Raw genomic sequence first — 14,006 nt, forward strand, 5'->3', positions numbered from 1 at the left:
CCAGGATGACCTTCAATGAGATGCACTGACATAGTGACTGCATAATTGAGTCCGATTAGGTCAGAAATCAGGGAGGCATTCAAATCTGATGTTCAAGGAGTTACTATGAGCTGTCGATTTGATGGCACTTTCCATTATAAGGTGCTAGTTTTCTACTTCAGTTTCAATCTCAAATTGACAAACTTTACACCATGATGACTCCATTTAACTCTGGACGAAAAGGCAGATACTATCCACGAGTTGTACCACCTCATTTAGCAGAATGTACCTTTATTTTTTCCTTTACTGCTATTTAATATTGTTAACTGCATTATTACATTCTCAGTGTAAAAGATCAAGCAATGCAGTAGCACAGGAAGTAAAACGTGGAAATAACTTGCTATAGCTATTCATATTTCATCTCCTACCTTGTTCAAATAAACTTATTTCCTACCACTCACTGAGTGAAGCAGCTTCTCTATGACCTTCTGCCATTTAGCTCAGTTCTTGGGCAAAACTTCACCTAGTGCTAAGGCATGTGAAATTGTACCTGCCCATAGTACCTGCCAGTGCTTCTGTTGTACAAAAGTTACAAATACACTTCCAGGTCAGACACAGCTTTACTCATGTTTGTATTTTGCTGCTATGGCTGAGATGATCTGGAAATATTGCCTTAAGCTTTGCGTGAAAAAGATGACAGAACTGTTGTGTTAAGCTGTCATTTCTTTTAATCTAATTTTTAGGTTTTTTTATGCTTCACCAGAAAACTCTGGTGGTCTAGTGGGTAAAGAGTTGTGCTGCCAACTCAAATGCAGGTGGTTTGAAGCCACCAGATATTTCCTGGGAGAAAGATGAGAAATCCCCTCTGATGCTATTTACAGCCTCTGAAAACCCCTGGAGTGCTATGAGTTGGTTACAACTTGATGGCAATGAATGAGACTGTTTCTAAAATATGCTTATTTGTTAAGTAAAATGTTGGCAGCAGAGTCCACTTGGTAGTACCTCAGAAGAAAGGCCTGTGGTTTATAGAAAACTCTTCTATTCTGACTCAAGGAGTATGCCATCGGTTGGAATTCAATCAAATCGACATCTGTTTTTAAAAACATTTATAGCATGTAAATAATCCACAAAAAGACATTTCTCAAGAACCATTTTTAGTCATTTTTTTTTTTTACCAATTGTACTTTATTTTCTTACAATCATGGAGAAAATAAGAATTCACAGAATTAGTAGAGATTAAATGTGTGCTTGGTAGGGATGTTAACAAGTGTTAAATGCCCTGTTCTTTAACCAGGACAAGAACAGTGGTGCCCGAGGATGGTGCTATAAGATGAGCTCACCACTGCTTAATCTTTTTCTCACTAACAAACTGTCCGTGAGGACCCTCAGCATCTGGGGGCAAAAGGGCCAAGTACACGGGGGTCTCCGCTCCTTCTTCTGGGCTTTTGGTGGCATTTGGCCCTGCCATGTCGGTTCTCACCCAGCCTGGGCAGCAGGCATTCAGGAGTATCTTGTCACCTTCCCTCTGTGCACTCAGATTCCTGGCTTGGATCCTGGACAGGACAGTGACCCCGATCTTGGACACGCCATACGCAGTATTGGGCCAGCCCTCCTTCTGGTGCACTCCCTTCTTTGTATCTTCCACAAACTTGTTCATGAGCGCCACCAGCTCCTCCTCTGTGATGGTGTCACTGCGGAACTTCTGCTGCAGCTCTGGGCTACAGGACTTAAGGGCAGAGAAGCTCACCATGCTTGATACATTCACCACTCTGCCTGAAACACAACACACATCATTTTGTAGAAAGACATACACAGGAAAGATAAGCACTTAAACATCAAGACTGCCAAGCTTATACTGGGCTTTTCTTCCTACCAAATAGTAACATGCTGACAAGCTTCATTTAAACACACACACACAAAATCCTAACATTACCTTTTGGGATGATAAAGTTCAGATTTAAGGTAGTGCAGAAGGTTTTACACTCCCATCTATGTCGAATCTACATTAAGGCACTGAATTGTAGACTGACAACTGTTTGTGGAGTGACTGACCCCTAAGTCCTGGAAACATTCCTGAGGGACACCCAGAATCAGGCCTTCACTCCCCAAATTATCAGTGTCTGCCAGGAGAAGCCAAGTCAACTGGGCTAACAAGGGATACTCGTAAAAGTATCTTGAGAAACAAAACGCAAAGATTATTTGAAACCAGGCAGAGGAGCCAAGTTTACATAGGCTGTCTGAAATTTTAATTCCATCCCATTCCTTGTATTTCTTATTCTAAGATTATGTGCCAAGACTTCTGGATTCTGAGTTTTCATTACATACAGAAATAAATCTGCCTTATGGAGCCCTCTATACTTGGACCAGGAGGCAGATGTCAGAACAGAGCAAGGAAACACTGCATGGTTCAAAATTGGGAAGGGTGTACGCCAGGGATGTGTCCTATCTCCACACCTTTTCAATCTATCTGCAGAACAGATCATACAGGAGCCTGGGCTCTATGAGGAGGAATATGGCTTCAGGATTTGGGGAAGACTCATCAACAACCTGTGTTATGCAGATGATACAACCTTGCTTGCTGAAACTGAGGAGAATCTGAAGTGCTTGCTGCAGAAGGTCAAGGACTGCAGCCTTAAATATGGATTGAAGTTCAACATCAAGAAAACAGATTTTCACTACTGGGCTGACTGGCAGCATCATGATAGAAAATAAAATGATTGAGACTGTTAACTGCTTTAGTTTGCTTGGCTCCACAATCAACACTCTTGGTACTAGCAGCCAGGAAATCAAAAGACAACATGCATTGGGAAAGTCTGCTGTCAGGGACCTTTCCAGAGCACTAAAAAACAACAAATTAAGTCTGGAGACTAAGGTGTGCCTGATCCAGGCCATAGTCTTGCAATTACTTGCTATGCATCAGAAAGCTGGACAATGACTAGGGATGATAGGAGAACTGATGCCTTCGAGCTGTGGTTACTGGAGAAGTGTACTGAATATACCATGGACCACTAGGAGAACCACTTTGTCCTGGAGAGGGTAAAGCCAGGCTGCTCCTTGGAGGCAAGGACATATTATGAATATGCTGCAAGGCGGGACTAGTCCTTGGAGCGGGACATCCCAAGAGAAGACCCTTGATGAGATGGATTGACTCAGTGACTAGGGTAATGGGGATATGTGTGTCAGAGACAATAAGGTTGGCTCAGGATAAGAGCAGGGTTCAGAGCTGTTGTATACAGGGTTGCTATGAGTCACAAGCGACTGAACGGCACATAACTGGGTTTCCCTGTGGTGCCTGTGAGGCCACTGTAATAAGTAAGATGGGATCTCAATCAAGGGGAAGTTCCCTTTTATCATGTTACATTGGATTATACTGGACTACTAGGAAAGATAAGCTTTACTTGAAGTTTTCTCAGTAAAGAATGAGAACTGATGTACAGGGAGGAACAATTCCCCTGGAAGTCATAGGACCTAGGCCCAACTCTCAAGCTTTGCCTTGACAGATTTTATACTTCTCTCAATAGTGAGAAAATAAGACAAAATGCCCAGCACACAGCATCACACAATGTCTGTAACACCCACCCTTGAAATAATCAAAGTAGTATGAAGTAGATGTTATAGATTGAGCTATTTCTCAAAAATGTCAAGTCCTGTCTCTATCTTGTTTGAAAATAAGGGCTTTGTCATGTAAACAAAATCTTAGCCTTGTAGGAGGAATCTCACATATCAGTTATGAAAAGAGTGTAACATCCATACAGAACATACAGGTGAAAGACAGATACCATGGAAGGGCCCACCTACAGCAAAGCAATGTTAAAGATGCTCACCTGACATTAGAAGCTAGGAGAGAGATTTCGGAGCACAGAACTGTGAAAAAAAGTCCCTTTATGTCCAAGCCACTCACTGGTATTTGTACATATGCATCAACAGAACAGTAAGACAGCAGATCTCTGTCGTTGTTGTTATGTGCCCTCGAGTCGTTTCCGACTCATAGCGACCCTATGCACAACAGCCCTAAACCCTGTTCTATCCTGCGCCAACCGCACTGCCTCTGACACACCCACCCCGATTACTCCAGTCACCGAATCAATCCATCTCGTAGAGGGTCTTCCCCTCCTGCACCTTCCCTCCCCGCTCCCAAGCATGATGTCCCTCTCCAAGGACCCGTCCCTCCTGGCAACATATTCAAAGTATGTCAGATGAAGCCCCAGAATCCTTGCCTCCAAGGGGTAGCTTGGTTTAATCCTCTCCAAGATGAATCTGTTTGTTTTCCTGGCAGTCCAGGGTACATTCAGTACCCTTCTCCAGCACCACAGCTCAAAAGCATCCACTCTCCTTCTGTCCTCCCTAGTCATTGTCCAACTCTCTGATGCATAACAAGCGATTGCAAATACCATGACCTGTATCAGGTGCACCTTAGTCTCCAGAGAGACACTGTTGCTCCTGAGTACCTTAGGTCCCTAACAGCAGACTTTCCCATCGCAGATCTCTGTACTGCCAAAATTATTTTTCTAATCCTCTTCATCCCAGGAGTGAACAGTAACACCTTGCTAAGACTGCCAGAGATGGCAAAAAACAGTGGCAGAGAGAAGACTCAAGACATGGGCACAGTGGACTTTGGAGCTAAAGGACTAAGAATGGGATGTATTTTTGCCAAGGAGCGAAATCTGCCAAACCAGGCAGCTAGAACTGCTTGCTGGCAGGATGGACACTTAGATTTGCAGAGTGATGTTAACACTTGCCAAAAAGTCAGGGCAAAGGCCAAGGGGCTTTAAGACAGCAGCAGATTAGACAGATATCTTTAGCCTCCACTGAAAGAAGGCTTGTCTAGATTGGAAGAACTCTATCCTGAGATAAGTTTCCATTAAACTCTTGGCTTTCCTCAGGCAAAAGGAGTTGTTTACATAGAGGCTGACTTAGCAAATCCGTAAACTCCCTCATTCCTCACTCTCAGACCAAGCCCCAGCACAAGAACTAATCTCAGTCAAGTGAGCAAAATCGACCAGGCGGAAGAGTCTAAAACCAATGTGTACAGAAGGGACCGTGGTGGCACAAGAAGTGTGCCGCCCCCAAGAATATATTTATGTTGAAGTCATATTGGTATCTGTGAATAAGACTTTGTTAGGAAATAGGTTGTGGAAGCTGTTTGCAGTGAAGCTGACTTTAACCCACAGTGGAGGAGGGATAGGTCCTTATCAAAGACAAACTGCAGCTAGGCGACAATGGAGTTTTACTGCAGCTGTAAGCCACGGCACACCTGGGGCTACCAGGTAATAGGAACGATGAACACCATTCCCTGTAGCCTTTGGAGAGAAGACTATGCTGACACCTGAATTCAGACTCAGCTTCCAGAACTGTGACAAAGTAACTCTGCTCTTATAAGCGACCAAGGTGTGCTGCTTTGTGGAGACCGCCTTCTGACACAAACTCAAGAGCTCTAGACCCTGACTGCAAGGGGCAGTGTGAGTCAAGTAATTAGCTGACATTTGAAGAGTCACCTTTCAGGGTCTTAATGAGCCAGCCTTAGAGGGAGTAGAATCTTAAAGGCAGACTAGTCAGCAAGGGAGGAGTGGCAAGTGCATACATAGATGGCTCTACACTGTGAGATTCTCTCTGGAAGACTGTATGTCTGCAGTCAGCTCCTGGGTTAGTGGGGACATTACCTCTGACTGAGGTGCTTGCCTCTAACTAGGCACCTGTTACACAAACGTGTCCAGCATAGGCCATTGCCACATATGGAGCAGTGTGTGACTATCCTTGGGTGTTCCAGTTTGGAAGAGAGAATTTCTTTTTAACAGTCTGATAACTTGACTGTACTCATCCCTTAGACTAACAAAGACAACATTCCTATCCAGGTGGTCTAGCCTAGGCTCCTCTGAAGCCACAGTGTCTCTAAGGCAGCAGACAACATACTTGCTCCCTGTGCCATATTAAAAATGACACGGTCCTGACGTCAGGGAGAATGGAGAAAGGGCAGGGGCAGGAAGAGCACTGCAAGTCACCTGGTGACTGGTGATGCTGGTGGAAAGTCACGCTTCAAGGAAGAACTTGCGAAGGGACAGGAGTGGGAGGCAGGGGGAGATTGCACCTGCGTATACATTTGCTGTCTAGACTATACTTGCAGGGCTGTTTTCTCCACTTGCCACCACCAACACAATGTCTCTGAGGCAGCAGACAACTTTAAACCAGTCAAAGAAACAGGACAAAATGGAAGAAAATATAGAATTGGAATGTCTTTCAGAGGAAGAAACACTATTGGAATTTCCTGTAAGGAATTCAAAAGGAGGATAGTTAATAGTATTCTACACATTGTCTAAAACACAGAAAACATTAACACTTTTTAAAAATTATGTAAAACCAAGTTTGTTGTTGTTATGTGCCGTCGAGTCGTTTGTGACTCATAGCGACCCTATGCACAACAGCCCTAAACCCTGCTCTATCCTGCACCAACCGCACTGCCTCTGACACGCCCATCCCGATTATCCCAGTCACCAAATCAATCCATCTCATAGAGGGTCCTCCCCTCCTGCGCTGTCCCTCCACCCTCCCAAGCATGATGTCCCTTTCCAAGGACCCGTCCCTCCTGGCAACATGTCCAAAGTATGTCAGACGAAGCCCCAGAATCCTTGCCTCCAAGGAGTAGCTTGGTTTAATCCTCTCCAAGATGAATCTGTTTCTTTTCCTGGCAGTCCAGGGTATATTCAGTACCCTTCTCCAGCACCACAGCTCAAAGGCATCAACTCTCCTTCTGTCCTCCCTAGTCATTGTCCAACTCTCTGATGCATAACAAGTGACTGCAAAGACCACGGCCTGTATCAGGTGCACCTTAGTCTCCAGAGAGACACCATTGCTCCTCAGTACTTTAGAAAGGTCCCTAACAGCAGACGAAATTTCCCATCGCGATACGCTTTTTGATTTCCTGACTGCTGGTGCCAAGAGTGTTGACCATGGAGCCGAGCAAACTGAAGCTGTGAACACTCTCAATCTCTTCGCCATCCATCCTGACGCTGCCAATTGGTCCAGTGGTGAGAATCTTTGTCTTCTTGACATTGAGCCTCAGTCCATACTGAAGGCTGCAGTCCTTGACCCTTCGCAGCAAGTGCATGAGGTCCTCCTCAGTTTCAGCAAGCAGGGTTGTGTCATCTGCATAAACGCAGATTGTTAATAGATCTTCCACCAATCCTGATGCCACAATTCTCCTCATAGAGCCCAGCCTCTCGGATAATCTGCTCTGCATACATGTTGAAAAGGTATGGAGACAGGATGCATCCCTGGCATACACCCTTCCCAATTTTGAACCATGCAGTGTTACCCTGCTCTGTTCTGACTACTGCCTCTTGATCCAAGTACAGGTTTCGCATTAGCACAATTAAATGTTCTGGGATTCCCATTCTTCTCAGAGTCAGCCACAGTTTGTTATGATCCACACAGTCAAATGCCTTTGCATAATTAATGAAACACAGATAGACATTCTTCTGGTATTCTCTGCTTTCAGCCAAGATCCATCTAACATCAGCAACAATATCCCTAGTACCACGACCCCTTCTAAACCCAGCCTGGACTTCCGGCAATTCTCTGCTGATGTGCTGTTCTAATCGTTTTTGGATAATCTTCAGTAGATCAAGTAAATTTGGAATTAGAAGCAATTCAAAAACAGACAATGAAAGTAAAAATATTATGACTAAAATTACAGAAATAAATACTGACAGCAAAGAACAGAATTAAAGAAATGGAACACAGAATTAGTGGAGGACAAATTTCTTAATACTGTTACAGAAATAATCAGGAAAAAAATGAAACAATCAGGAATTATGTGGGACAATATAAAGAGGAATAACATGTAACTGAAATTGTAGAACAGGAAGAGATCAAAAGAAAAAGAAAATAAGATTTGTTTGTAGAAAATTTTCTAAACACTATGAAAATGAGAAAATAAGCATTCAAGAAAACATGTGTTTGACAAATTCAACACTCTCTCATAATAAAAGCATTCAATAAAATAGAAATAGGGGGGAAATGCTCAACATAATTAAAAGCATTGTTCACTGCTTTAGTTTGCTTGGCTCCACAGTCAACACTCTTGGTACCAGTAGCCAGGAAATTGAAAGACCTATTGCCATGGGAAAGTCTGCTGTTAGGGACCTCTCCAAATTACTGAAGAGCAATGGTGTCACTCTGGAGACTAAGGTGCATCTGATAAAGGCCATGGTCTTTGCTATCACTTGTTATGCATCAGAGAGTTTGACAATGATTAGGGAGGATAGAAGCAGAATTGATGCCTTTGAGCTGTGGTGCTGGAGAAGAGTATTGAGGGTACCATGGACTGCTGAGAAAAGAAACAGATTCATCCTGGAAAGGGTTAAACTGGGCTGCTCCTTGGAGGCAAGGATTCTGAGGCTCCATCGAACTTACTTTGGACATGTAAGGAGAGACTGGTCCTTGGAGAGGGACATCATGCTTGGGAGGGTGGCAGGATAGTGCAGGAAGGGAAGGCCCTCTATGAGGTGGATTGATTCAGTGGGGTAATCGGGATGGGAATATCGGAGACAGTGCGATTGGCACAGGACAAAGCAGAGTTTAGGGCTGTTGTACATAGGGTTGCTATGAGTCGCAAGCGACTCGACAGCACATAACATACAAAACCAATGGCCAACATTACTCTCAGTGGAAGAGACTGAAGCCATTCTCCTTGTGAATGGGAACCAGACAAGGTTTCTTTTTATCATTTCTTCTATTCTTACAACAAAATAATAAGGCCAAGAAAAGGAAATAAAATATTTCCGAATTGGCAAAGAGGAAGTAAAATTCTTTGTCCTCAGATCATACAGACCTGTATATAGAAAATCCTAAAAACTTAGTAAGTTACTGGATCTAACTGACACAGCAAAGTGGCAGGATATAGGATGAACTTGCAACAGTTAGTCAGATTCCTCTACATCATGCTTGGAAAGGTGGAAAGTCAGCAACAGAGAAAAAGACCTCAACAAGATGGACTGACTCAGTGACTGCAGGAAAGGGCTTGAGTATGCTGGAGAGGATGTGGATGGTAGAGGATAGGAAAGAGTTCAAATCTGTGGTCTACAGGGTTTTTTTGAGCCATACTCGACTAGATGGCACCTCACAACATCAACAAAGAAAACACTGAAAAAGAAATTAAGAAAATAATGACATTTATAATAGTTACCCAAAAGATGAATTATTTAGGAACAAATCTAACCAGCTCTAGAAGACTTAAAAACCTACAAACCACTATTAGAGACCTGCATAGAGTAACATACCATACTCACTAAAAGGATTTAGCATTGCAAAAATTGACAAACTGCCAAAAGCAATCTACAGATACAAGGTGATCCCAATTTTTTCAAAGTGATGCAACTTTATAAGGAAAAGAAAAAGAGCTCATATAAGTAAAGAGATAATGAAGAAGGAAAACCACATAGCAGGACTCACACATCCTGCTATCAAAACACACTGCACAGACACAGTAACAAAACAGCTGGGTCCTGGCACAGCAACAGGTACAGGGACCAATGCAACACAACTGAGAAACCAGAAATAATCCATCCACTAATAGAAAAGTAATCTCTGACAAAGTGATTTTTCCAGTAAGTAGAGAAAAAAAGAATCTCTTTAACAAATGGCACTGGTAAAACTGGATTATCTATTTGCAGAAAATGGAAAAAAGATCCGTACCATACACCAGTGTACAAAAGCTAACTCAGAACAATCAAAGTAAAAACGGGGATAAACTTAGCTGGCCTCATCAGTGGAGTAAACAGACTGTGAAATAGAACTGAAAGTGTACAATTTGCAGAGGATAAAGTAGATGGCTGGCACCTCCTACAGATGAAATCCTCATGTGCATCAAGTAACTTTCCAAAAGAGTCAAAAAAACCCCTACAGATTCAGGGAAAATATTTGGCAATGACACATCTGACTAGCGACTCATCTCTAAAATTTAAAGAAACCTCCAATAACTCAACAAGAAAAATACAAATAAACCTATTACAAAGTGGGCAGAAAATATTAATTTAGCCTTCAGAGGGGCAACAAACACATGAAGAAATGCTCAAGATGATTAGCTATTAAAGAGATGCAAATTAAAGCAAAGTATCCTTTCACCCCAGGAACAATAGCAAAGTTCAGATAAGAACAAACAAGTGCTAGGGAGGGTGTGGCGAGATTAGAACTCCTATATACTATGGCTGTGTAAGTAAAATAGTACAACCCCTTTAGAAAGCAGTTTGGCACTTCCTTAGAAAGCTGTGCATCGAAATATTTGATTTGGCAATCCCACAGAATTGAGAGCTGTGACACAAACAGACTTACAAACATTTTAATTGCAGCATTATTTACAATGGCAAAGAGCTGGGAACAACCTAAGTATTCAAGAATAGATGAATAGCTAAAGAAACTATGGAATAATCACACAGCAGAGAATAATGCATCACTAAAAAAGGATAAAGAATTGATGAAATACTACCCATGGATGAATGCAAAACAAATTATACAGTAATATACGTCAGTCACAGAAGGATAATTATAAAACCAGTTATATTAAAAGCTAAGAGGAGGTTCACACATAGACCTATCAATTTTGAGGGTTAACAGAGATGAAAAGTAAGGGAGAGGGGAAGAAAAGGGAGTAAATAGATGAAGGGAAAGCAAATAACAGTAAGATTTTGATTGTTGTTGTTGCTGTTGTTATGTGCCGTTGAGTCGTTTGCGAGTCATAGTGACCCTATGTACAACAGCCCTAAACCCTGCTCTATTCCTGTGCCAATCGCACTGCATCTGACACACCCATCCCGATTACCCCAGTCACTGAATCAATCCATCTCATAGAGGGTCCTCCCCTCTTGCGCCGTCCCTCCTTACAACATGCCCAAAGTATGTCAGACGAAGCCCCAGAATCCTTGCCTCCAAGGAGTAGCTTGGTTTAACCCTCTCCAGGATGAATCTATTTTCTTGGCAGTCCATGGTACATTCCATACTCTTCTCCAGCACCACAGCTCAAAGGCATCAATTCTCCTTCTGCCCTCCCTAGTCATTGTCCAACTCTCTGATGCATAACAAGTGATTGCAAAGACCATGGCCTGTATCAGGCACACCTTAGTCTCCAGAGAAACACCGTTGCTCTTGAGTGCTTTGGAGAGGTCCCTAACAGCAGACTTTCCCATCGCCATACGCTTTTTGATTTCTGACTGCTGGTGCCAAGAGTGTTTGAGATTTTGATTATACAGTCATAAACTGTTGTTGCTGTTGTCGTGTACTGTCAATCAGAACCAATTCATAGTTGGTCCTCCAGCAGGTGTTCAGGGGCAGTAAATCGCACAGGAGCAGGCTGTTCATTTTTTCCAAGGAGCAGCTGGTAGATTTGAACTGCATGCCTTTAGGTTGGCAGTGCAGCTCTTTACCACCAGGCCACCAGATATGTGTAATAATTAATCAATAGTAATTAATGTTATAAAACAAAATGCCTACAATTGAATGAAAACTCAATAAAATTTAGAAATGTTCACTCAAAACAGTTTCATGAAAAAAAAAATTTCATGAATTGGAATAATGCTGCAACTACTAAAATTCCTTCTTCCCTACACTGAATAGTAAGATCACTACAGGACCAGAGAAGGAAGGAAGAACAGATTCCCTAAGGGAATCCAAATGCAAGGTCATCTAAGACTTGAAGAATAACAAAGAACCAGATGTATAAAGATGTGCAGGAACATCCACAAGAGCCATTATTACAAGAAGCCCAACCACACATTTGGTAGCATGCAGATAGGGAGGAGACCAGGTAACTAAGCTCTATGAGTTAGCAGCTGACAGATAAATGACAGCTAAATGAGTCAAAGGTACAAAGAGGCCTGTGCCAGCAAGCAAGGCATAAAGAGTGGTGGTGCTCATCACAGACTTACCTTGGGGTTTTATCAGAGGCAGTAATTCTGTGCAGGCATTTCGGGTACTAAAAAAGTTTGTTTTCAAAGTCACCTCTGCTTGAATATCAAACGGTGTAGGATCAGCATCTTGTGGGGGGAAAAAAAGAGGGTTAATCAACTGTAGCAATTGGGTAAAAAGCCATACACTTTTAACCACAAAAAAAGACTTCACTAAAGCCTAGTGAATTCCAAATAATGCCTCGCAGTGGTTACTACTAGTATTGTGCCAATGTAATATGTTCTGGTTTTGATGATATTCACAGAAGGGTGTCAACGGGGAGAGTAGGTACAGGGTTTCCAAGACATTGTGTACTTTGTATTTTTCTTCCCACTTCTTGATTATTTCAAAATAAGACGTTCATCCAACTGTCCTAAGGTTCAATACCTTGACTGGTCCCTGGCTGTGACTTTCTCAGATACCTTTAAACAAGTTAACGTCCCTTTGGATAAAAGTCTTCCAACTCCCCTCACTTTCTTTGCTAGGGGGTCTTTCCCAATCCTCCAGAGGTTCTATGAACATCAACTTAGTTAAGTTTTAAAAACATTTTTTACAGTTTGCATATTATCCATATATACTGTGTTTTGTATATGTTGTTTGTATATGTACTCTTGTGCTTTATACAATCATATATTATGCCTATTTATCATCCCTGCCTTTTCAAGTCCTCCCCAAAGCTTTCCTATTACTTCACCCCCCTCTGCCTACTAATCTGCTTTCTCAGTGATTTTTTCCTATTTGAATATTTATACATATCTTACTCAGTTACTTGTCCCAGCAACTTACTCTTGAAGGCGATGCCCGCGTTGTTGACCAGCACGTCTAAGCCCCCATACTCGCGGCGCAGGAAGTCGCGCAGGGCGCGGATGCTCTGCAGGTCGTCGATATCCAGCTGGTGGAAGCGCGGGTTCAGGCCCTCCGCCTGCAGCTGCTGCACCGCTGTCTGGCCCCGTGTCACATCCCGCGCCGTGAGCACCACGTCCCCCGAGAACTGGCGGCACAGCTCACGCACGATGGCGAAGCCGATGCCCTTGTTGCCCCCAGTCACCAGGGCCACGCGGGTGGAGGACGACATGGCCGGGAAGGGAAGCTGCAGTGGGAACTAGAGACCCGGTGAGGAGGTGAAGACACCTGTGCAAACCAAACTATGCACTTGCAACTGCCCGCGGTGTCCCAGAAATTGCAGGAGGATGCTCAATGCGCATGGGCGGAATGCTCGCCAGGGACTGGCTGGGCGGAGTGCGCAGGCCCTCGCGCGGGTGGGGCGGAGCAGGAGAGGCCTCCCAGCCCCCTTCAGAGTTCAGCATTTCGGGCAGAGTCCTTTTTGACAACAATCCTGCATGACTTTGCAAAAACGGCCTAGGGTTTCAGTGAGTGTCTTTGTCCTCTTTGAAGCGAAGAATCATTCGGACAGGCCACGTGACTGCTCTTACATTTGAACTGTTGAGTAGGTCAATGTAGACTATAGTTAGCCCTGGTTCCTACAGGTTCATTTTTGTCTCCGCTTCGTGCTTCAGCAGTAGTCACTGCTGCATTAAAAAAATGAACTTAAAAAAGATTTTGGTGAATAAAATAAGTTACTCACAGAAAGACAGATATTGTGTGATCTCTCTTAAATAAGAAAATTTATGAACACAAAAGATGATTCCAGATTATGAGGTGGAGGTTGGGATGTAGGTCTGGAAGGGAGACGCACACCTGGGGCTCAGTGAGCTGCTATTAAGGGTGATAATTGAATTTGAATGCAGTTAATGCCAGTGAAGTGTATGTGTAAAGACTGAAGAACTAGATAATGTTTTTATATACTTAACACACTGGAAAAAACCAAAGATATTTGCATAGACTTGATTTTGTTTGGCTGTGAATTAACTCCCAACACATCGTGACTTGAAGGAAGGATATTTTTCCTGATTGCACATGGATCTTGGCTGAAAACAGAGAACAACAGGAAATTATTTTTCCCATATCTTATTGACTAGGCAAAGGCATTCATCTCTGAATTAATAACAAATTATGAATAACATTGTGAAGACTAAAAATTCTAGAATACCTAGTTGTGCTTATTATTATTATTAGGAAGCTGTATATAGAAC

At 42.9% G+C, this 14,006-nt stretch overlaps 1 protein-coding gene across 1 annotated transcript; it reads right to left on the bottom strand.

Moving 5' to 3' along the window:
• Nucleotides 1-1,315: 1,315 nt before the first annotated feature.
• Nucleotides 1,316-12,996, bottom strand: LOC102844604 (carbonyl reductase [NADPH] 1-like). The gene is made up of 3 exons (XM_006886729.1): nucleotides 12,700-12,996; nucleotides 11,895-12,002; nucleotides 1,316-1,752 (listed from the first exon to the last, which is right to left on the bottom strand). The coding sequence occupies exons 1-3, from the start codon at nucleotides 12,986-12,988 to the stop codon at nucleotides 1,316-1,318; spliced, it is 834 nt and encodes a 277-aa protein (XP_006886791.1). The 5' UTR covers nucleotides 12,989-12,996.
• Nucleotides 12,997-14,006: the final 1,010 nt, after the last annotated feature.

Source organism: Elephantulus edwardii, unplaced genomic scaffold (genome assembly GCF_000299155.1).
Source record: "Elephantulus edwardii isolate Elephantulus edwardi_28Jun2011 unplaced genomic scaffold, EleEdw1.0 scaffold00051, whole genome shotgun sequence".
Classification (NCBI taxonomy): Eukaryota; Metazoa; Chordata; class Mammalia; order Macroscelidea; family Macroscelididae; genus Elephantulus; species Elephantulus edwardii.